Consider the following 20,729-nt stretch of genomic DNA (forward strand, 5'->3'; position numbering starts at 1 on the left):
TGTCGTAGTGCGTCTATCCCCATTTGTTTTTATAAGCGATTTTGGCTCAGCGTTTTCTTTAGCTGAATTCACCTCCAACACCTGTCCTTCCACTTCTGTCACTCGCTTTCATTCCCGTCATCGCATACTCCCTCCTCTTTCTAACACCGCTGACGACACGCTCCCTGATTCATATGACATTAACTTCCCAACATTTTGGCACATCTTACCCTGTGCTGGCCGTATTTTCGGCTGTCCTGGGAACTCTGGCCTTTTCCAAATTCCCCAATTGGACTGATCTTTGCATTGCTATACTTCTTTATATTGGTATGTCGATACTACATCCTTTCTACAATCTGGCTAACAAGGTTATCCACAGGTATGTACCCAGAGAGCATAGATGCTTTTTCAGCCGCTCCTCGAACCCCTACTTCACGGTTAATAAGGTTATATCTCAAAACAATTCTATCGAATCCGGAATCCAGAAAGATATTTTATTTCCTGATGTTGAATCTCTCGTATATGCTGGTTCAGATGTTGTATGGCGTATGGACCAACAGCTTGGGGCTTATTTCAGATGGTGAGCTCTTTGACCATTTGTTGAATTAACATCAATTCGAGACCTTTCGCAGCTATTCACATGGCGTTTGATTGCATGGCTATCGGTGTGGGACTCTTTGCCTCCGTTATGGCAACATGGGAACCCAATGAATCTTTTACATATGGGTATGTACTATATCTATTTGCATCCTTTCATCTGGTAAACCTGACAGATTCATAGATATGGCCGAATAGAGACATTATCTGGATTCGCCAATGGTATTTTCCTGATATTAATATCGATTTTTATTGTGTTTGAAGCTATCCAGCGCTTGTAAGTAATTCTAGCTCTGCATTGGACAGTTATTGACTTTCCCCCAAGGCTGGAGCCCCCAGAAATGAATACCAGCCAGTTGCTGCTCGTTAGCTCTGTTGGGCTTGCCGTTAATCTCTTCGGAATGTTCGCGATGGGTGGTCACCATCATGTGAGTGCGCACTGAGCATTATGCCGGTCAACCTCGAATAATCGTTTTACAGGGTGGACATGGACATTCGCATTCGCATGGCCACTCACATAGTTCACAGACATCGCATGCACACACCGACGACCACTCTCATTCACACGCACCACTACCCCCACGTTCTCATTCCCATTCACATGCCCACTCGCCGCCCCCTGCAATAACATCGCATTCCCACTCCCATTCATCACATCCACCTCCGCCAACACTAAGCCATTCACACTCACATTCGCACTCTCATTCGCATGAACATGCATCCTCTCCAGATTCCTCGGGCCATTGTGAGGATCACTCACACTCGCACTCTTCCCCTGCATCCCATTCAGTCTCTCACTCTGAGCCTCACTCCCACTCCCACTCATCAGAGGCACATACGCATTCACATACTCCCCAACCAAAGGATGGCCACGACCACACGCATGGACATTCATCTGCAACGAATGGGTCGGAAATACAACAGGCGCATAGCCATTCCTCCAAGCGACATTCCCATGGTCCACCAATGCACTTGAACCTGAGTCGTGAACGAGCTTATAACAATTCCAACACGGTCTTGTCACCCATATCTCCAGATGGCATGCCCCTCACACCGAATTATACCTTTGGGCACGATGACCACTTTCTGAAGCATCATGAACCCGCCGGACACGAACCGAACGTGCATAAACCTTCCTCGCCTCCCTCCCATGAGGGGCACAGTCACAACATGCGAGGTGTTTTTCTGCACGTTATGGCTGTAAGCCTTTCCCTCTCTGTGTTGGTTGGTTGACTAAATGGCGCATAGGATACTTTGGGCTCTGTAGGCGTCATTATCTCAACGCTACTTATCCAGTTCTATGGATGGACAGGCTTTGATCCAATAGCATCGCTATTCATCGCCATCCTTATTGCAGCCAGTGTCTTCCCTCTCGTCGTAGACACGGGCAAAGTCCTCGCCTTAGACGTCGCTGACCGGGATCTTGTAATCCAACAAGCACTGGCAGAGGTGCGTTTTGCTTTTTGCTTTTCCACTTTATCGCTCAATTCCGCTTTATAGTTATCCTCCATTGAAGGCGTTGCGTCATACGATTTCCCTCGATTCTGGCCAAAAGACGCCACGAGTCTGATCGGCTCCATCCATATACATCTCGTTCCGTCGGCATCTTCGCATGATCCAACGGGGCCACATTCGAATGTGAGGACAACATACACGAGAATTGACCGGGTCGTAGAACGCGTGGACGCCCTGTTGCGAGAGAAAATCCCTGGACTGCAAGAACTGACGATTCAGGTGGAAGGGAAGCAAGCTTTCTCAGCGTCATCATGACGGACATAGTTGTGCTTTGGACATTGGTTTTTCAAAGACGTCGTCGTTGTAAACTATGAATCGACGTGTGAATTTCAACATGCATGCGTCGTTCACTGCGGACTCTGTTTGGCGACCTGCTACCTATATACGCATCAAGGACCAATGATAATCGCTGTGAAGTGATGTTGTTTGAGCGGGTTTTTGACTGTGTCTTATTTCTCGCTGCCTTACCTACTTGCAAGCGTGCTTGAAAGCTTGCTACTAGACAGTGGTCAAACCAAATGTGATCAGAGAGAGGGGACATACAGATTTTCTGGACTGATCTCACTGTTCGACAGCACACCTGCAACATGAACTCGTCATCATCCAACAAATGAGTGGTGAGTTGCACTATTATGTAAACTAAGAATGTGTATATATGCAGTAGTAATCTATGCCTTGGCAGGCTGGGAGGAAGATGAATCAGGAGATGAGGTCTGAGCCGCTGGAGGCTGGTCGTCCATATGCTTCTTCTTGCCTTTGAACTGGTCAATCGCCTCCCAAAGATTACCAGGGATTTCAGCTGCCATGGCCTGCTGGTCCTGCTCAAGAAGCTTCTCGAGTTGCTCCTTGTTGTCACGAAGATACTTTTGCTCCTCCTGATATTGCAGCTGAGCCTCTTTCCGCTTTTGCTCGAGGTAAGTCGGCGGTGGAACACCCCTGGGAGCTTGCGGCTATTGCAAGGTATGAAACCTCACGAAACGCAGGGATATTAAGTGGGTACGTACCGCGCTCGAAAGTCCAAACATGCTGGCGAAAGAAGACCCTGAAATGCTCATTTGATTTTTCTTCTTCCAATCCTCCACATGCTTGGCCTTGGCCTCTGCCTCATTCCTCGCATATTCGAGAGGAATATCTTTCCCTTGATAGGCTTGGATGATTGGCCGTAAATCCGCGGGCTTGTAGATGCTGATAGCTGTGGAAGTTGTTAGATGTTTTTGTCATGATTAGTGCATGGGCACCTACATTCCAGGAAGGGAATCATAGCAACAAGGCCCTTGTCCGAGGGATCACCCTTCCATTTAGGAATAATGATCGCATTTTCTGGGTGAGTGTTGATGTGCTCGGGGTCGGTGTCCATAACGATGACTTTCGAAAGGTCACGGTTAAGATATGATAAGTCCTTCACAATTTTTCCGTTAGTGGAACGTGTAGATTCTCGGAAGAGGCGGTGGTTGATGAAAAAATTATATCGGTCCAATTTATCAAGTATGGGCGCTGCGGTCTAGGTGGACTGTGAATTGAGGTAATTAATAGACAGCTGAATTGACGTACGTAGCTGTGTTGGGTCGTAAAGATAACGAGTTCGTAGAATTGAGAGATGTAAGCGAGGAAGTAATCCGCTCCGGGTCGTTTTGCGGTTCTCCAACCGTGCTGACGCTGAAACGAGCGTCAGTCCGCAAGTATCAACTTCTGATTATAAATTGCTTACATCCCATGTCGAAGTGATCAGGAGGTCGTCGAGAGAAATTATGAGGGTGTATGGTTTTTGGTGGGGAGGTGGGTATGGCGGTGGGAGCAGCTCAGGCCACGCTGGTTTATTGAAATACTGCGTAACAAATGAGTGAAAGCAAGCACAAGTGAATGGGCTCAACATACATCGAATATGTCAATGAACCTCTCCTTGGTTCGTGCCCACCGCGTCGAAGGAGCATCTTCGAGTTTCTGAGCGTGGATTGGTATAGGCCATTCGACATTGCAAATGACATACCATCTTTTTGGCCTTCAGCTCATCTTCATCCCAATCCCGACCCATATAAACCGCATTAAGACCAAATCCAAGCGCCAGCACAGCGAGTGACACCCGCCCCATAAACCGCCGTTTCCGCTCACTTGATGACAAGGAACCCTTGGATGACTTTGCCCCTGTTCTCTGTGGACCCCCTGGTTCTTCGGGTGAGACATCGAGGCTAGGTAGACTCGCTGACAGAGGTTCTGTTGGCGTTGACCTGGGGATCGGCTCTGCTGGGGTCTCAGGCTCGCTGGGGCGTTCCGGGAGCTTCCCCTTGGCTGCAGAGGGGCCATTAGGTGGAATTTTTGACATACATCGTACAGAATGTACGAGTGCCCTGCTCGGTATTGACCTGGAGAGTACAGCGAACATCTCTCGTCCGTCCTGCGTCCGTCGAAAAGATGGAAAGGAAGAAACTTTTTTGGCTGGAATTTACATTTGTTATTTTCAGAAGCTTCCGCTATGCTTCCGCTCAGGGTTCGCTCCTCCTTCTGCCACATCCTGCCACATCGAGCCTGCATCGAGCACTTGGTCCTATGACTCTCTCGTCAGTGTCCAGCTGATTCCAAAGTTGAAAGCGCACTTGAATGAAACTATAGCTTATACCAAGTCATGACGGTCGCTGTCGACGAGGTGGTAGCGTTCTCGACAATATTTTTTTCATTCAAGCCAAATTCAAGCAGGTGGTCGGCGGTCAGTGCCTAGTCTCTCGTAGAGATATCGATATTATTTGAAGTCGTACCCAAGTCGTACCTTCAAGTTGGTTCACGATAATATGAAGTTGCTGTTGAGTTGCTGCCATCCCAAAGGGGTTCCAACCCTACGAAGAAGAGCCCTTAGAAATTGCAGGATGGTCTTGCTTATCCTCCGTTTGTAAAGATCAAGTCAGCCGGCACGATGAGATGTTGATGAGATGGCTGAAAATGATTGTAAAATCCTGCCGTAATAAACGGCGAGAGAACTTGGAAGAGAACCCGTTACACGCACACACGTGATGCACGTTTTGTGTGACACTTCGTGTCCTGTCGACTAAGCGTTGGTTCTAGCACGAGCCCTCTTCACTCTTCTCCCGTCTTTTTCCAACCGTTTCTATCCGTACTTTGGGAGTAAAGTCTGCATGATATCAAATGTTTGAAGACGAACTTGTGGAAACGTCAGACCTGGAGGAGTTGGAAGAGCTCGAAAAGCCGAAAACTTTGAAGTCAGAGTATACAGCTAATGGAGACATTCGTCGGCGTGAGGACTCTTACTCTCCAAGGAAGCGCATCAAGGTACTCACTTGTGCTCTATGAAGCCGCTTTATACTCACCGACTCGCGTAGCTACACCACCAATGGGAAGGACAGGGGGAATTCGCCCACTCCCACTTCAGTTCCCCCTCTGCATCTGTGTCCGGCGCGCCCATTACTCCTTTGAAATCCCAATCATCAACTACCATCGGCAACAGCTCCCCTCTTTTTCTTGAACGATCACCCACCCGTGTCGGGAACTCTCGATCTCCGACCAACTCACCACTAGACAAATTGGCAAGCTTCCCTTTAAGTCCTGCTTTCAAAGGAAACTCTCAGGATCCACTTCTTCTCTGCAGTCCTGTAAAGACCTCGCGAGAAGTAGCCGATTTATCTCGTTTACCTTTCACAAACCGTGCACAAATTCAATCTCCTCGCAATGACTATTTGAATCCTTCCCCACAAGAGAGCGATACGTCCATGAAAAGTCTCCTTTATCATGTCTCAACACCATCTGCGCGCGCGGACTCTGTTAATCCTCTCGAATTTCCTGAATCGCCGCCTCCTCGGAATGCCTCTATCCAAAAAAGTCCTCTATCCTACCAAGAACCTTTGAGCCCAGAACCTCTCAAAAAAAGTATAGATGGTGGATTTCTGCCGGTTGCCGCCTTCCTCCCGTCATCTCCCTTATCACCAAGCCACCCGCAGCAGTTGGGTTCAGAGAGAAAAACCCCTCGCGAGATATCCAGGCCTCCCTTAGATGAATTACCCTCGTCCTCCCCCCTGTTTTCGCCTGTAGCTCCTTCACGATCAATATCTCCCATCCGCCTGAATCCTACGCCGCCACCACCACTGGAGGTGGGCCCGATAAGCGAGGAAAATGCCATTGCTATTGTTAAAGCCAAGCAAGGATACTCTTTCCGAGCACGCAAGGCTGTTCAGATCGCTCCGTACTCAGTTGACAAACTCACGTACAAACTTGCGTTAAAGGCAAATCCAGATGCAATCGTCAAAGTCAGAAGTCCAGGTAAACATCATCATCGACATCCAGATGATCGTTATGAAGGGGAAGGACTGGAGGAAACGCAAGAAGATGGATACGTGTACGACGCGGAGGAGGATGAGGATGCAGATTGGGAAGCTAGAGAGAGGAGACGACGGAGGTTGAGTGATAAAGACCATTCTCACGACGTTCGCAGTCGCAGTCCAGGGCTTGCTGCATCTGCTGTACAGTATCCAGAAATCTTGCAGGCTCTCTCTAGCTCAGACGAAGATGAAAACCAAGAAACGTCCTTGCTATTGAAGGAAGCGAAGAAGGTGGCTCGAATGAAAGAGAAGGAACGGAAGGCAAAAGAAAGGGAGCAAGCGTCAAGAGAGAAGGAGCTTCGGAAGGCGAACAAACTGTCAACGAAACGTTTCCCCTTAAAGCGACCTGGATCTGAACGCGACCACAGGCGTCCTCGAACCTCGGTAAATTGTTACATTCGATAATTCAAGTAAAATTTTTGACCAAGTTTTTTCATAGGTTTCTTTATCCTCTCCCCGTCTTGGAAATGGAGGCGAACGTTCAGCTGGAGGGGAGAATGCTACTGACGAAGCCATGGATACAAATGGCAGTGAACCACATTCAAATGTGGACAGGGATCGAGAGCACGCTCTTTTGGAAGACTTCGGGGGAGACGACGCATTGGGCGTTGGCGGCGACGTAGACATGTACGATCAAGATAACTTTGAGCCTCAAGTCGCTCATCAAGATCCCTTCAGTGATGCTGAGGAAGTACTTCCCTTGAACGGTCCAGATTCAGGTTATGAGGACCTTCCAGCACGAACTCCTGAATCCCTCTCAGACGGTGAGGAAAAGCGAACCAATTTTTCTCCACAAGGTTCGGACGCCGAATCTGACCAGCCAATCATACCCTTCGACTCCAAAGTATTCAAGACTTTAACTAGGACGATGCCCGTTTTCATGGCAAAAAAGTACGTCAGTGGCAACGTTACGGCACCAAAACAAAAAGCACGACACTCCTCAATATCTGCATCTGTCGACGACACCGATGAGCCATCTGGGCAACTACTTCCTGGCCAATCTCGGACCCGCCGCATGGCTAACCCTGCGGATTTCAGGACTATCAAGGGTGACTCTGAGAGCGAAAATGAGCTCAGTGACAGAAGCGAGCCATCTGAGACGCAAGGGGCTACACGACGACGACAAAGATCCATAAGTTTGAGCAGCACAAGCAGCCATGGGTCCCGAGGTGGCGCGCCCCATTCACGCCCGCGTTTACAAAAGCAGAGCAACAGTGTGGTTATTGACATCTCCGATGATGATTCCTCGAGCAGCAGTGAAGACGAGGGTGTGGGTGACGTTGATATTCAAGCCTGTCTTGCGGACGACTCGATCTTGCCAGCCAGGAGGGGTGACCATCCAGGCTCGAAATCGCATGGGCGAAGCGAATATTATTTGATTGACTACATGCTATCGCAGGGATTCAACACTGACAGGTTGACGAAAAAACGGGTGAAGTCATCATCCGCCACAGTTGGTGGACACGAAAACAAGTCCAGGCGCAAATTCGACGTGGTAACTGGTGGTGTACGTCGTGAGCGACAAACTCTGTTGGACTTTAGTAAGACTACCGTTTCGAAAAGGAAGAAGAAGTCATCTGACGGGAGGCGTCGTGACCGCGTTGATGGTACAAGATTTGACCATGGTGGTTCAAAAGCTGCAAAGGAGCACTACTCATCCGGCGTTGCTGACTCGTTCGACGATGAAAACAGCAACATGCACCAAATCAGTGGCGATTATCACGACAACAAGATGAGTTACAAAGAACGAGAAAAGCTCAGAAAATCTCGTGCACGCAAACAAGGTGTCTATGTTTTCGATGGTGGAGCGACGCGAATTGTGACCGGCCGAAGACGAGAGACAGCACATATTACTCTTGATTTCGAAGATGAAGAGTTTCATCGAGTCGTGCAACCTGACTGGGATGCATCATTCCCTCTAGATAAGCCCGCTGCGAGGCCCCTTGCGGCAAATTGTAGGGCGAAGAACTTGGGTAATGACAACCAGGCACTCCCCAAGGTCAAATTCGCACAGCGCAATCTCCGAGCAGATATGGGTATCAGGTTCCTGCATTCTGGGATAGCATTCTGGCCCAGAACGTTCATTAGAGTTGGTTATCTTCACGAATTAGTTTCTGTGATCACATTCTCGATGGAACCTCCTCTACCTCCCAAAACTATGCTGTGCGGATTTGAATTTGGCCCTGCGACAAACATTCGGGAGTTTTGTTCTTTTCTTCCAAATATCTGCAGTGCGATGTTGGAGTTCGAAACAAGTCTCCCAGACGAGGATAGCAAGATGCGGGAGAAGGAATGGCAAATAGTGAAACGCAACATTTGCCAACTCGCTTCATGGCTCTTATCTTTCGCAACTCCCGACGACCGCAGGCCATTGTGCAAAGTTGCAGAGGAACAGGTGAAGGCATTGGTATCAGCACTCGACGAAATGCCTTTGGACGGGGTCTCTGCAAACATTAGTATCTTATCAACATGTTGGTTTGCTGTCGACTTTGCTTCGCGGTTCGCCAACTACCATCCAGATCGACCCGCTGGGCTTGCAACGGAGCCAGTGGAAAAATCAGTGGCCGTCCTTATCCGTTATCTTATGACTCTCAGTCTTACACATACCATCAACCCCGTCTTGCAGGAAACGATCCACGATGATGAGTCTGTCGCGGCATACGCAGCACAATTATGGGTCTCCCTGATCCATTTACTTTCGGGTTGGACTTCAGCAAGAAATAAGGTCAACATCCCCACTTTCTGGAAGGTAGTTTCCGACGTTCTGGAAGGGAAAATCGCCAAGGTGACTAGACCGATCGAAGCAAGTGAACAGATTTGGGAGGTTGTGTTCAGTCTTTGCGCATTATCTCAATTTTCCATCCATGGAATGACGAAAGACACCGTTCATCTTACGCCATGTTGGGAGCTCATCACAGTTGCTATCGACAAGGTTCGGTTGGTCTTCACCAATGCTGACGCCAAACTTCCTGAGAGGATTCTGGAACAACGGGATCAATACGTCAAGGTTGTATTGACCCGTTGCTTGCATCTCCGAGATTGCTGGCGGTGGAACTTTGCTGACGCTATTCCCCTCTTGACCCAACTTGGAAAGATCTTTAGCAGTCGAATGTTTGGCAATCTCCGCTGTGAAAGACAACCCAACTTTCCTGTATTTGTGGTGGAAAATAACCTAGAGCTTCTCTCAAATTATCATCACAAGGACACCGCTTTCCTCGTGTTTTGGAAGCTCATCGTTCATGCCTATAGGGACGAAAAATTGGTCAATAATGGCAAGCTGTCTCCAAGGATGAAAAAACTTCTAGGCATTGCTGTGCCTGTCTCCGCATGTCCGACGGTAGCCCCTCCAAACAGGCAAGACCTTTCCATGCTATACAACAGAATGACTGCTGTCATCATTGCCTTGCATCTCGATCACACCCAGTGTGACGCTCAGATTTCCCGAGCTCGAAAATACGTCAACTTTTCCAAGGCGGAACCCGGCACACGGAATGTAATCATGCGCGGAATCATGCTTTGGGCCTTCATTATAATTAAAGACACACTTGAGATCACAGGCCTGATGGAATGGGTTGGGGAGATAGCCACGTGCTTATCTGAAGAGCTCCGTAACGTCGCCTCAGCTTTGAGGGAGGATCCCAGCCCGAGTGCCGAACGAGATCAGCTATGCATGACCGTCAAAATCCTGATCCATTGTGTGTACAAAATCATCGATGCTCAAAAGTCGGCCGGTCTGCCTCCTGATACTACATGGCTTTGTAAGTGCTTGATTGATGATTTTTCGTTCTGGCACTGAATCTTCATAGTGAACCTGACACCTATTTTTACTTCATGGATGGCTACGGGACACCATAGGAATTTTTACAAAGAGCTGTACAACCTGTCGCATACTTTCTTGCTTGCCAGAGCATCTGCCGTAATTCCATGGCGTTCTCGGCGGGTGGTGCAAGAGGTCGATCCAGAAAGCCAAGACATGTACGGGGATGATCTAGACGGCATTGATTGGGATGGTTTAGAGGTTCCAGATGCACTTGCAAGTAGCGCACCCACGAATTCGACCACGGCTAGCGATAACCTCAAAAACGTATGACATTCGACTTTACTCGCGCCACTAGCCTCTCACATTCTTTGTAGGTCATTTACAACTCACGCATAGAATGGCTATTCCACAGGCAAATTTGTGCTCTTCTCAAGTTTTCAGAACCCGAAACCACAGAATTCAACCTATTAACATGCAAAGGATGGATCTTTTGCTGGATTGGAATCAAAGCCATTGGGAATCAAGATCAACAAGTTAGTTGTTCATTGGTTTTGCGTTGGTTCTTATTCTCAAATTGCGATATCACAGGGTCGGATGTATATAGAGGAAATGTTCAAGAAGCTGGGTGAGGATCAGCAGATAAAGGACGACAACTGGCGGCGCGTTATCTTGGTAGCTTTGATGTTGTCAGTCCTACAACACCACCCAGAGACATACTTGGTGAGTGATCACCAGATTGCGTTCTTTGGCAGCCACCAAAACGAACAATCCATCAGACCTACAAAGATCGAGCTCTAGAATATCTTCTGTATAGCTTGGTGTCGGTTTTTTCGGAGATGGAGGGCGAATATGTTGCCTTGGTACTCTCCATTGACGGTCTCAACCACACACTTCTTAAAGGACTCGACGCATGTCTCCCAGCTCCCTCCTCGCCCTCGGCCGACTTCGAAATCACGCCTGCTCAATTTGGTGGAGTACGCCTGCCCCTCTTGAAAGGTTAACATCTTCTTAACCGCCACGTTACACGAGTCTCATCCTTTCATAAGGAATCCTGAAAAATTTAGGTTCCAGTCTTGAAACGCAAAGCTCTGGGGACGTTATGTCGGAACCAGAAAACCAGAAATACGTGGGTTTCTGCACAAGCATGTTTTCGGCGATGCGAAGTATTCGTGCCGTAAGTGCTCAGTCTTTTACATTTTTTCAAACTCAAACCACCATCGATATCTGCAGAGTCTAGCCCCAGGATCCTCAAAGCATCAAACATATACCACCCTTTGTAGACAGACGTCCGACGCGTTGAGAGAGTTTACAGCACTTCGCAGGGAGCCACGACTTGTTTTCTGGACGTCTTGGGGTGCCTCACTGACTTGAAGTCATTTAGTTTCCATATACCATCATTTTCTTCGCAATTGTACCATATCAGACATCTTGGCAACACTCAAGCAACCCTTTAGCATACCATCTTGGAGACATCTGTAACACGTACAGTCCTTACACTTCGTAGTGGCCCATTGAGTCGATCACTTCACTTCACCTCTCCTGAAGGCATAGAAGGTAAGTGGCTAGCCCATTCAAAAAAACCAAAAAGGTTCATACACACAGTCGGCTTTCCGTTACTCGTATCCTTTTCATCCTCCTCAGAATTAAGCTGCGCAGCTACCGTCATAAACCTGTACAACCCTCATCAGAACCAATGCCCATCAAACGTTTATACAAAACACAATACACACTTCGCTGCGTCCAATCCCGCAAACACTCTCATGGCGTGCAGATCCACCTGCAGATGTTCACACAAATCGGCCGTTTGACCGATGGCCCTTGACATCCTCCCCAGACTGCCCGCTAGCTGGGAATAGAGCCTCTCCTTTGCTTGAGTCGCGTTAGTTGGCGCGGTTCCCAAGTTCATGATGGGTGGGTAGTGAACGATCACATGACGTGGAGGCCTTCCACGGACTCCCAGACACCATACACGGCACCAGAGCCTCAAATCAAGGTCCGCCCTTCAGAACCGGTGAATACCGGCCATCAACATCTCCTGAATATCACATAGGAATGGGGGTGTAGTTGCGAGTTGGTTGCGAGTGCAGCGAGCAATCATTAACATTTAAACATTTACCCCCTACCCTCAAAATCTTAGATTTACTTTTATATCCCAATTTTTACGATTATTCTAGCGGTAAAGCAACATCAACATCGTGTCGACGAATATGCGCGTAAATGCTTCTTATATTGTGCAGTACGTACTACGGTATAGGTTGATCAGATCTCTGTAAAACTGTAATGTTTAGCTACCACACAACTCGGATGGCGAAGCGAGCCCCTCGCAGAATGCGGATACGTAATAATCGGTAGTGGCACCTGCACACAATTACAACGTTTAGGTGAGCAAAAAGGGTGCAAAGCAAGGAGAAAGTGTAAGCAAGGTAAAAAAAGTATGATAACAGGCCTAACTACACACATAATCATTGCAAGCCAGTAGATTACTGTACGTGGGGGAGCGGGATCACTTATTCCACAATTACTGACACTGAGGGGAATTCTGTAATTGTGTTAAATTAAAAAAGACCGTTTGGGCTGCGCAAGAATAGTGGGACACCACCCCCTGAAATCCATATTGTTAATCAGGGATGCCAAACTGCCGTTCGTCTCGGCCATCCTATCCAAGGCCGCCTGGTACTCACTATTCCCTGTTTTTGCCAATTGCTCGTAAAGCTCCGCGACAACCTCCATGCCAACCTCGGTGTCCGCACTGAAGGCCTTAGGAAACGGGTAGCAGGAGATATGATCGTTTGTGAAGTATAGTGTTTTACACCCTGGTTGACGTTCCGACGATGCCACTGCCTTGCTTCTGCTCAACAGGTTTTTGTCTGCCTCGTTTGAAGTAAAGTGAAGTTTTGTCTCCCATGTGTTGCCCTTGAGCTGACCACGCATGATGTCAGCTTCGAAAACAGTGACACTGGACACACAGGCTGAATAGCAAAAGTAGCCTAAAATTCTGACAGTAATCTCCATGTCCATCCTGGTCTTAGCGCCTAGAGTGCCATTTTCGGTGATCCTGTCCTGTGCCATCCTTGTCCTCTCTTCATAATTGTCCCTTGCGAGCAGCTCTTCAAAGAAAGATTGAAGTTCTTTGGAGCATTGGCCATGACCTGTTGGTGATTCTCTCGAAATTGGTTGATCGTCTTCTATGCATGTAATTTGCGCAAGGAAGGCAGGGCTGTGTCCTTCGGAGATTGCCTGGGAACATCAGGAAAACTCCAAACGTGTGGCTGGTCTGGAGCCAGACCGGCCAGACGCTTCCAGACCATCAGAATCTGAGTGGCAACATAATACCCTCCCGATGCCATAACACTTTTTTGCGTCATAATTTCATTCTGACCTCACAAACAGATCTGGCAATAGGTGATCACACATGTCAGACCCTGTCAGACTGTCCATAAGTTTTCTTCCATGTCAATTTTTACATAGCAGCAGGCAATAGAATGGTTATTAGAAGAGTACTTGGATTACAGAGATGTACTGGTATCTACTAGATGAGATGATGCGTAGGTAACGCCACACATGAATAAATGGACATGAGGGTATGCCCCATTCAGTTTGGGGGAGGGCAGGTGGAGGGGCACTCGTGCATCCGTCATCATGGTCTTTGCATTGTTGTGGTCGTCCACCACCGTTGTGGTCGTCTGTCATCGCCGCCACATCGCGTCCGTCTCTGTCGTCGTGCTGTCATGTGGCCATTGTTTTGTCATTGTCATGTCATGTTGTCTTCACCAAATGTAGCAGAGGGCGAGGCAGTGACGTGGCAGTCGTTGGCAGGTGTTACCTTGGCCGCTGGGTGGGTTGTGGCCATTAGACGGAGAAAGAGGGGGCTGGTTGAACTTACGACGTGATGTGCTTACCTGCACTACTGTGGACGGTGGTGACGGCATGCATCGTTGCTGTCTGGACGATGTGGCAAATCCGGACAGGACCGTTGACATGCCATGTCATCTGCTGGTGACGTGGCATTGGCATGTTGTTGCTGTCATGGTTGCTGTGTGCCGAGGTGGGTGTGGGTGGTTGATGATGGTAGTGGGTGGTGGCGGCTGTAGGAGGGGGGGTTGTTGTGGAAGACATGGCGCGCTGTGGCCGTGTTGTTGTTGTTGCTGAGCCTCGGGCGCGTGATGTGGCAGTCGATGTGTGGAATGTCGTTTAGCCCATGGTGGGCGCTCACGATGCGAGGTGGTGGTCACGTAGAGTGGGTGACGGGGATGGTGGTGGGAAGAGGAGAGTGTTTGTGTTTGTGTTTGGTTACGAGTTGGACCTCTCATCGAGGTCCATCAGAGTTTCAACGGACTTGAAGTTAAACGAATTGACCGGTTCATAATGCAGTTCTGGTGAGGTTCAGATTCTGAAAGAATATGATACAAATTAAATACTGAAAAAATTCTGACTTTGTGATGAAAGTATGGAAAGAAAATATTTCTGACAAGAAAACTTGCCACACCTGTCAGACAAGTCAGACGCACCAGACCTTCCACACGTGAAGAGTTTTCCTGATGAATAGAATGATTTGCCCAAGGCTGTGGGTGGGTCAGCCGAGGTTGGTGTCGTCGACCTCGACCTTGAGGATCCACCAGAAACAAAGTTCTCTTCCAAGACGGTCTCCTGCTCAACCATGACCTTGCGCTTGACCAAGTGCTGCCTGAAAGTGTGTTCCACTACATCGGCATGCTCGGTGGCTGGGTTGTCGTCCTCAACCATGGGGGGTGGGTCCTCGCCCTTACTTCCTGCATGCTCCTCCTCGGCCGTCGTAGCTTGATCTCCTTCCTCGATCGTGGAGACTGGGTTCTTGTTTTCCGCCACAGTGATGGGGGCATTGTCTTCAACCTTGTGCTCGACAGAGTCCCCATAGGTAACCTTGTGCTCAACTGCGAGCTCACCCCCAGCAGTGTCGCTGTCCTTGTTCTTCAAAACAGAGAGCAGGTCCTTGTCCTTGACTGCAACTATTATTTTTTCGGTTGTGCTGGCCTGCACGGCAGGTGTGGTGTATCGTGGTCTCTTTGAGTCGTTGGGCATAGTGTCAACATCCTCGTCTTCCTTTCTTGCTCATTTATGAGCCGACCCTGTTTGGGCAGCAGGAGGGAGTGAGTCACTCATTTCAATAGCACTGGATGTAATGGGAGGGAAGCAGGTTTATAAATTACATCAGGAAAACTCCAACCGTGTGACTGGTCTGGAGCCAGACCAGCCAGACGCTTCCAGACCATCAGAATCTGAGTGGCGACATAATACCCTCCCGATGCCATAACACTTTTTTGCGTCATAATTTCATTCTGACCTCACAAACAGATCTGGCAATAGGTGATCACACATGTCAGACCCTGTCAGACCATCCATAAGTTTTCTTCCATGTCAATTTTTACATAGCAGCAGGCAATAGAATGGTTATTAGAAGAGTACTTGGATTACAGAGATGTACTGGTATCTACTAGATGAGATGATGTGTAGGTAACACCACACATGAATAAATGGACATGAGGGTATGCCCCATTCAGTTTGGGGGAGGGCAGGTGGAGGGGCACTCGTGCATCTGTCATCATGGTCTTTGCATTGTTGTGGTCGTCCACCACTGTTGTGGTCGTCTGTCATCGCCGCCACATCGCGTCCGTCTCTGTCGTCGTGTCGTCATGTGGCCATTGTTTTGTCATTGTCATGTCATGTTGTCTTCACCAAATGTAGCAGAGGGCGAGGCGGTGACGTGGCAGTCGTTGGCAGGTGTTACCTTGGCCGCTGGGTGGGTTGTGGCCATTAGAAGGAGAAAGAGGGGGCTGGTTGAACTTACGACGTGATGTGCTTACCTGCACTACTGTGGATGGCGATGACAGCATGCGTCGTTGCCATCTGGACGACGTGGCAAATCTGGACAGGACCGTTGACATGCCACGTCATCTGCTGGTGACGTGGCATTGGCACATTGTTGCTGTCATGGTTGCTGTGTGCCGAGGTGGGTGTGGGCGGTTGATGATGGAGGACCCCTGAAAATGCTGCTAAATGGTAGATACTGATCCAGACAAAAAAATTCGAAATGGGGGTGCTAGGCTAGAGACAAACCAGACAAGTTTTCGAAAAAATCAGCAAAATGCTAGATACGAAATCCGGACAGGTTCTTGAGGAGAATGACAGGCTAGATACCATCCAGACATACATGGTCGCATAGTGCAACGGAAAAATGTAGGTAATTTTTGCAGTCAGCCGTGTGGTCGGTGGTTCGAACCTTGCGCTGCAGGAAAAAAATTGGCCCTGAATAGGCTAGATACAAAGTCCGGACAAATTTTTGAAATTTGGTTTACACCAGATAAAATCCGGACAGACTTCGCCAAAATTGGTATGGACAAGAATCTGAAAATCATTGATTTTAGTATCTATCATTTGGCAGTATTTTCAGGGGTCCTGACGATGGTAGTGGGCGGTGGTGGCTGTAGGAGGGGGGGGTCGTCATGGAAGACGTGGCACGCCGTGGCCGTGTTGTTGTTGTTGCTGAGCCTCGGGTGCGTGATGTGGCAGTTGATGTGTAGAATGTTGTTTAGCCCATGGTGGGCACTCACAATGCGAGGTGGTGGTCATGTAGAGTGGGTGACAGGGATGGTGGTGGGAAGAGGAGAGTGTTTGTGTTTGTGTTTGGTTACGAGTTGGACCTCTCATCGAGGTCCATCAGAGTTTCAACGGACTTGAAGTTAAACGAATTGACCGGTTCATAATGCAGTTCTGGTGAGGTTCAGATTCTGAAAGAATATGATACAAATTAAATACTGAAAAAATTCTGACTTTGTGATGAAAGTATGGAAAGAAAATATTTCTGACAAGAAAACTTGCCACACCTGTCAGACAAGTCAGATGCACCAGACCTTCCACACGTGAAGAGTTTTCCTGATGTATATCAATCCTGCCCAAGGTGGCTGACCTCAAACTCGAACGCACCTTCCACAAGCCCCTATCACAGGCAACTTATCGGCACAGGTGAAATGCACGTTGAGATGACATGGCAGTTGGTGGACGATCAGTCATCCTTGACGTCCTTGCTTAATGCCAGGTGATACCACATATACACTAGCTCATGGTTGAATCTGTCCAGCGAGCTTCATCATCTAGAGAAGCTGAGGATCGAAGGCAGTTCTGTAAAAGTGAAGATGATCTTCTCCAGGCCTTTGTAGTTCTCTTCTAGTTAATCAACTGTTTTTTATTTCTCATCCGTCAAATGGGCAGCGACCTCCCTGAGTAAACTGCGAGAGGGTCAATGATTATGCAAATGATAAAAGCAAATTGCCGCTCATTTCTTCTTGGATTTGAGGTGTTCGGCCCACTCCAAATCCACCACATTGTCCACGGCTGATGCAAAAGGGAAATAAACGAGCAAGAAGGCCTTCACAACAGAATGAGTGCTAGCCTGTACATATGTTGTAAGTGAGCGGTGTCCGAGGTCGAAGCTCCAATAAACTTACAGGCACATACTTGTTATCCATCTGAGTTGCAATGTTGTTGATAAGACCCGTCAAGCCAGTTACCATCTTGTCTTCCGGCGCCCTATGGCAAGAAAAAAATATTAGAAACATCTGGAGGGAAGTGCAGTGGATACTTGCACATCGAAAATTGAATCATCTCGCAATTTGTGGGCAGGCCCTTTGACGTGGTCCTAAACTCCCCTAATCATGTCGATGTCATCTGCCTTCAGAAATTCCAAAGGGCCGGTTTCCAAGCTGTTCTTGAGAGGGTCCGACCGTTACGACGAGTTCGGTCAATCCAAACCTCTAACGCGACTTAGTGTGTTAGCTTGCATTCATCAGACCTAAGTCTCCCCACGATAGTGACTGTGATCTGCCAATCGGTCGCCCACCTCTCAACGGATGCGACTGACTTTGGAACGTCTGCCGCTGTGCGGTGGAGAAGGCGCGATGACCGGTCTCCGATATTATACACATAGTCAAGTAACAACCTGGTAGCCAGAAAGGTCAGCTTTCCATCTGCATGCAGTCGGTGCGTGCACCTCACCTTTCCAACAGAGGGATTGCTTCCGTATACGCCTTGAACTTCGTCCACTCTGGTTCTAGCCTTTTCCATTTCTTCTTGATATCCTGAATAAGCTGTTGAATCCCATTAGACGTCGTTTGCTTTGAGGACGATTTAGTGCGCTTGAATGCAGCTTCAGCATTGATATGTGTGAGCAATAGTTTAATCACCTCAGTGGCAGGATCGCCATCAGTGACAGTGATAACCGACATCGTGAAAACTTGGTTGGAGAGTGGGCCTCAAAAGCAAGATTATTGGCGGAATGGAGTGAGGGTTGATCGAGTCAAGTGAACAAAGACCTTTCAGTCACTTTTTGAAAACAATACACGTGCTTGTGAAACCATGCTGCTCGTTCGTTCAGAAAACGTGTCTCATCTCCAGCCAAACAGAGCCCTGCTAGCTTCTTTGCGCAGGGCGAATTGCCGTTTTAGTGAGGGGGACTAAACGTTCAGACGTATATGTTGTGAAGACTGAGTCTGGGATGAGCAACTTGTTTCAATGCAAATGATTGACCATGATGCAAGGAGGAGGCTGACAAGGACCGTAGCAAGGTATGCTGTCAATGCCAATTCGTGTGTCTTCATTTTCGCTTTGTGAGGTTTCACTATGGAAAGCTCCAAGACAGGCAAGGCACTTCTTCCCCAAGGGGTGTCTTACGGTCCTTCATACCCACATCGCAGATTCACTTCCGACAATGATACCAAGGGGGCGGACTTAACCCTTTATGAGATGCTGTCAATACAGCATCAAGGTCCCAATCTTCACATTGAATCTCATTGGAAGCGACGGACAGATTTGCCTTTAGGCTATGATCGGGACATTAATTTGCAAAAGAAAACAAAAAGCATATAATAATCAATGTGGCGCCTATGAATGCATCATGTTAGCTACTATTTCAGGTTTATCGGAAAGAGGAAACACACTGATGGAAGTCTCAACATACATAAGGAAAAGCCATGGCAGCTTCCAATTCCTGAACGAATGGGCTGTATGTTCAAAGATTACGTATTGTGGTTAGCCGAGGCGATGAATTTGAACAAGTATCTGCACCAATCAGTGAGTGTGGATAAAAAAAGATCCTCGTCATGAAAAATTTGCTGCCCCCGTTGCTGAGGGGGAAGAGAGCAGGACCTGCTCCCTCTTGGGGTGTGACTATGCATGCTTAGCAAATGTGAAGCTGACTAGGAGGCCTCATTCACAGCCCAAAGAATGATTATGCCCTGAAGGGAAGAAGCTTGAGCTGATGCACATGGGGCTTCCCAGTGAAAGCTATTGATGGGGAGGCGATGTGCCAGTCATTGACATGGTAGAAATGCATGACAGTCTGTGACGAACACACAAAACCAAACAGAGTTTTCGAAACTTCGTTGTGCAGACGGGATGAGGGAGATTGACTGTCATCACCATCATCATAGGAGTTGCCTACAGGAGACTAGGGCAAAGCCAAAGAATCTGGGAATTGGAAAAAACGCCGTCCTTGCACAGCGGCAACAACCGAAAATGTCACGTGCTCCATCTCCTCCTCCAATTCTCCTGACCTGCACAGATTATCTCCCATCGATGTGCTGGCCGTCTTGCCGCCGTTACTTCCATGCGAGCCCTAGTGGTTATCGCGAAACCGCTCTGGTCGTTCGCCCCTCGCCGGTGTGGTGAGGCGGCTGGCGCAGAAACCTTGCGAGACAAAAATGCTTGACACCTTATTCATTGAGTTGTTCAGAACCAAAAAAAAATGCAGAATAAGCTCTATTTGACGTGTAAGGATCAAATCAACCCATTTTGTAAGATTTTCAAGCTATAAAGGGGTTGGGGCGGCAAAGATCGTTTTTGAGGTGGCTGACAAGCCTTAGATATTTTGAATATTAAAATACATACATCATTCAGGCTACATTTTGAAGGACTTGTACCTACAACTGCAAGAGCTTTCAAACTACGCATTGGGGATGAAGAAAAGGTAATGAAGTTTCTCGCCGCAATCTCGCCATGTTTGCGTCGTGTGGATCGCGAACGCGATCACGTGCGGCCACTTGGTCAGCAAGTCACGCAGCCTCGGGATCGGCCGCCGTTCTTTGATGGCGTTCTGCACGGCGTTCTTGGCTCATGTCTTATGTCTGGAGGTGATCTTGAAAAAAAAACTTTTTTCAAGTTGAGGGTTCGAACTTATGACCTCGGGCATTTGGCCGAGGTCGTGTCAACCACTGTACGACATAACCACTCAACCACATGCCTGTTCATACCTGGTAGCATCACTCTTAATATACCTCGTTATGGTGCTGCATCTAGACAACATAAAATGACATTTCATTCCAAGTGCTGTCTACACCCAAATTAATTTGCATAAATTCACATAAATTCTCAAAATATTTCGGCACAATATAATACACAAATTTATCTCATTGATTCTCCATGTACACCTGTCATTACACAGGTGCACCATTTTCTGTTTCCAGATCCTTTGCAACTGTTGTCAATAGTGGAGAATGCTTATTTATTTACTATGGATAGTACAGGAA

At 48.0% G+C, this 20,729-nt stretch overlaps 5 protein-coding genes across 5 annotated transcripts; 2 read left to right on the forward strand and 3 right to left on the reverse strand.

The window, feature by feature from the left end:
- Positions 1-360: 360 nt before the first annotated feature.
- CDF-D (CDF-like metal transporter) lies at positions 361-2,346 on the forward strand (the record flags this gene model as incomplete). The annotated part of the gene is made up of 9 exons (XM_001883604.1): positions 361-559; positions 612-705; positions 761-853; positions 902-941; positions 1,327-1,484; positions 1,740-1,776; positions 1,825-2,025; positions 2,077-2,174; positions 2,220-2,346. 9 exons carry the CDS (start codon positions 361-363, stop codon positions 2,344-2,346), a joined length of 1,047 nt encoding a protein of 348 aa, XP_001883639.1.
- Positions 2,347-5,226: 2,880 nt separating this feature from the next.
- LACBIDRAFT_302772 (uncharacterized protein) lies at positions 5,227-11,544 on the forward strand (the record flags this gene model as incomplete). Its single annotated transcript, XM_001883605.1, has 9 exons — positions 5,227-5,370; positions 5,421-6,797; positions 6,853-10,171; positions 10,220-10,497; positions 10,548-10,706; positions 10,762-10,893; positions 10,950-11,169; positions 11,220-11,347; positions 11,404-11,544. The coding sequence occupies 9 exons, from the start codon at positions 5,227-5,229 to the stop codon at positions 11,542-11,544; spliced, it is 5,898 nt and encodes a 1,965-aa protein (XP_001883640.1).
- Positions 11,545-11,703: 159 nt separating this feature from the next.
- Positions 11,704-12,079, reverse strand: LACBIDRAFT_302773 (uncharacterized protein; the record flags this gene model as incomplete). Its single annotated transcript, XM_001883712.1, has 3 exons — positions 11,704-11,712; positions 11,774-11,843; positions 11,904-12,079. The coding sequence occupies 3 exons, from the start codon at positions 12,077-12,079 to the stop codon at positions 11,704-11,706; spliced, it is 255 nt and encodes an 84-aa protein (XP_001883747.1).
- A 649-nt stretch (positions 12,080-12,728) lies between these two features.
- Positions 12,729-15,231, reverse strand: LACBIDRAFT_329511 (uncharacterized protein; the record flags this gene model as incomplete). Its single annotated transcript, XM_001883713.1, has 6 exons — positions 12,729-12,775; positions 12,855-13,410; positions 13,558-13,565; positions 14,073-14,258; positions 14,510-14,563; positions 14,682-15,231. 6 exons carry the CDS (start codon positions 15,229-15,231, stop codon positions 12,729-12,731), a joined length of 1,401 nt encoding a protein of 466 aa, XP_001883748.1.
- A 2,251-nt stretch (positions 15,232-17,482) lies between these two features.
- Positions 17,483-18,431, reverse strand: LACBIDRAFT_329512 (uncharacterized protein; the record flags this gene model as incomplete). Its single annotated transcript, XM_001883714.1, has 4 exons — positions 17,483-17,599; positions 17,655-17,736; positions 18,068-18,145; positions 18,202-18,431. 4 exons carry the CDS (start codon positions 18,429-18,431, stop codon positions 17,483-17,485), a joined length of 507 nt encoding a protein of 168 aa, XP_001883749.1.
- Positions 18,432-20,729: the final 2,298 nt, after the last annotated feature.

Source organism: Laccaria bicolor, genomic scaffold, assembly GCF_000143565.1.
Source record: "Laccaria bicolor S238N-H82 LACBIscaffold_22 genomic scaffold, whole genome shotgun sequence".
Classification (NCBI taxonomy): Eukaryota; Fungi; Basidiomycota; class Agaricomycetes; order Agaricales; family Hydnangiaceae; genus Laccaria; species Laccaria bicolor.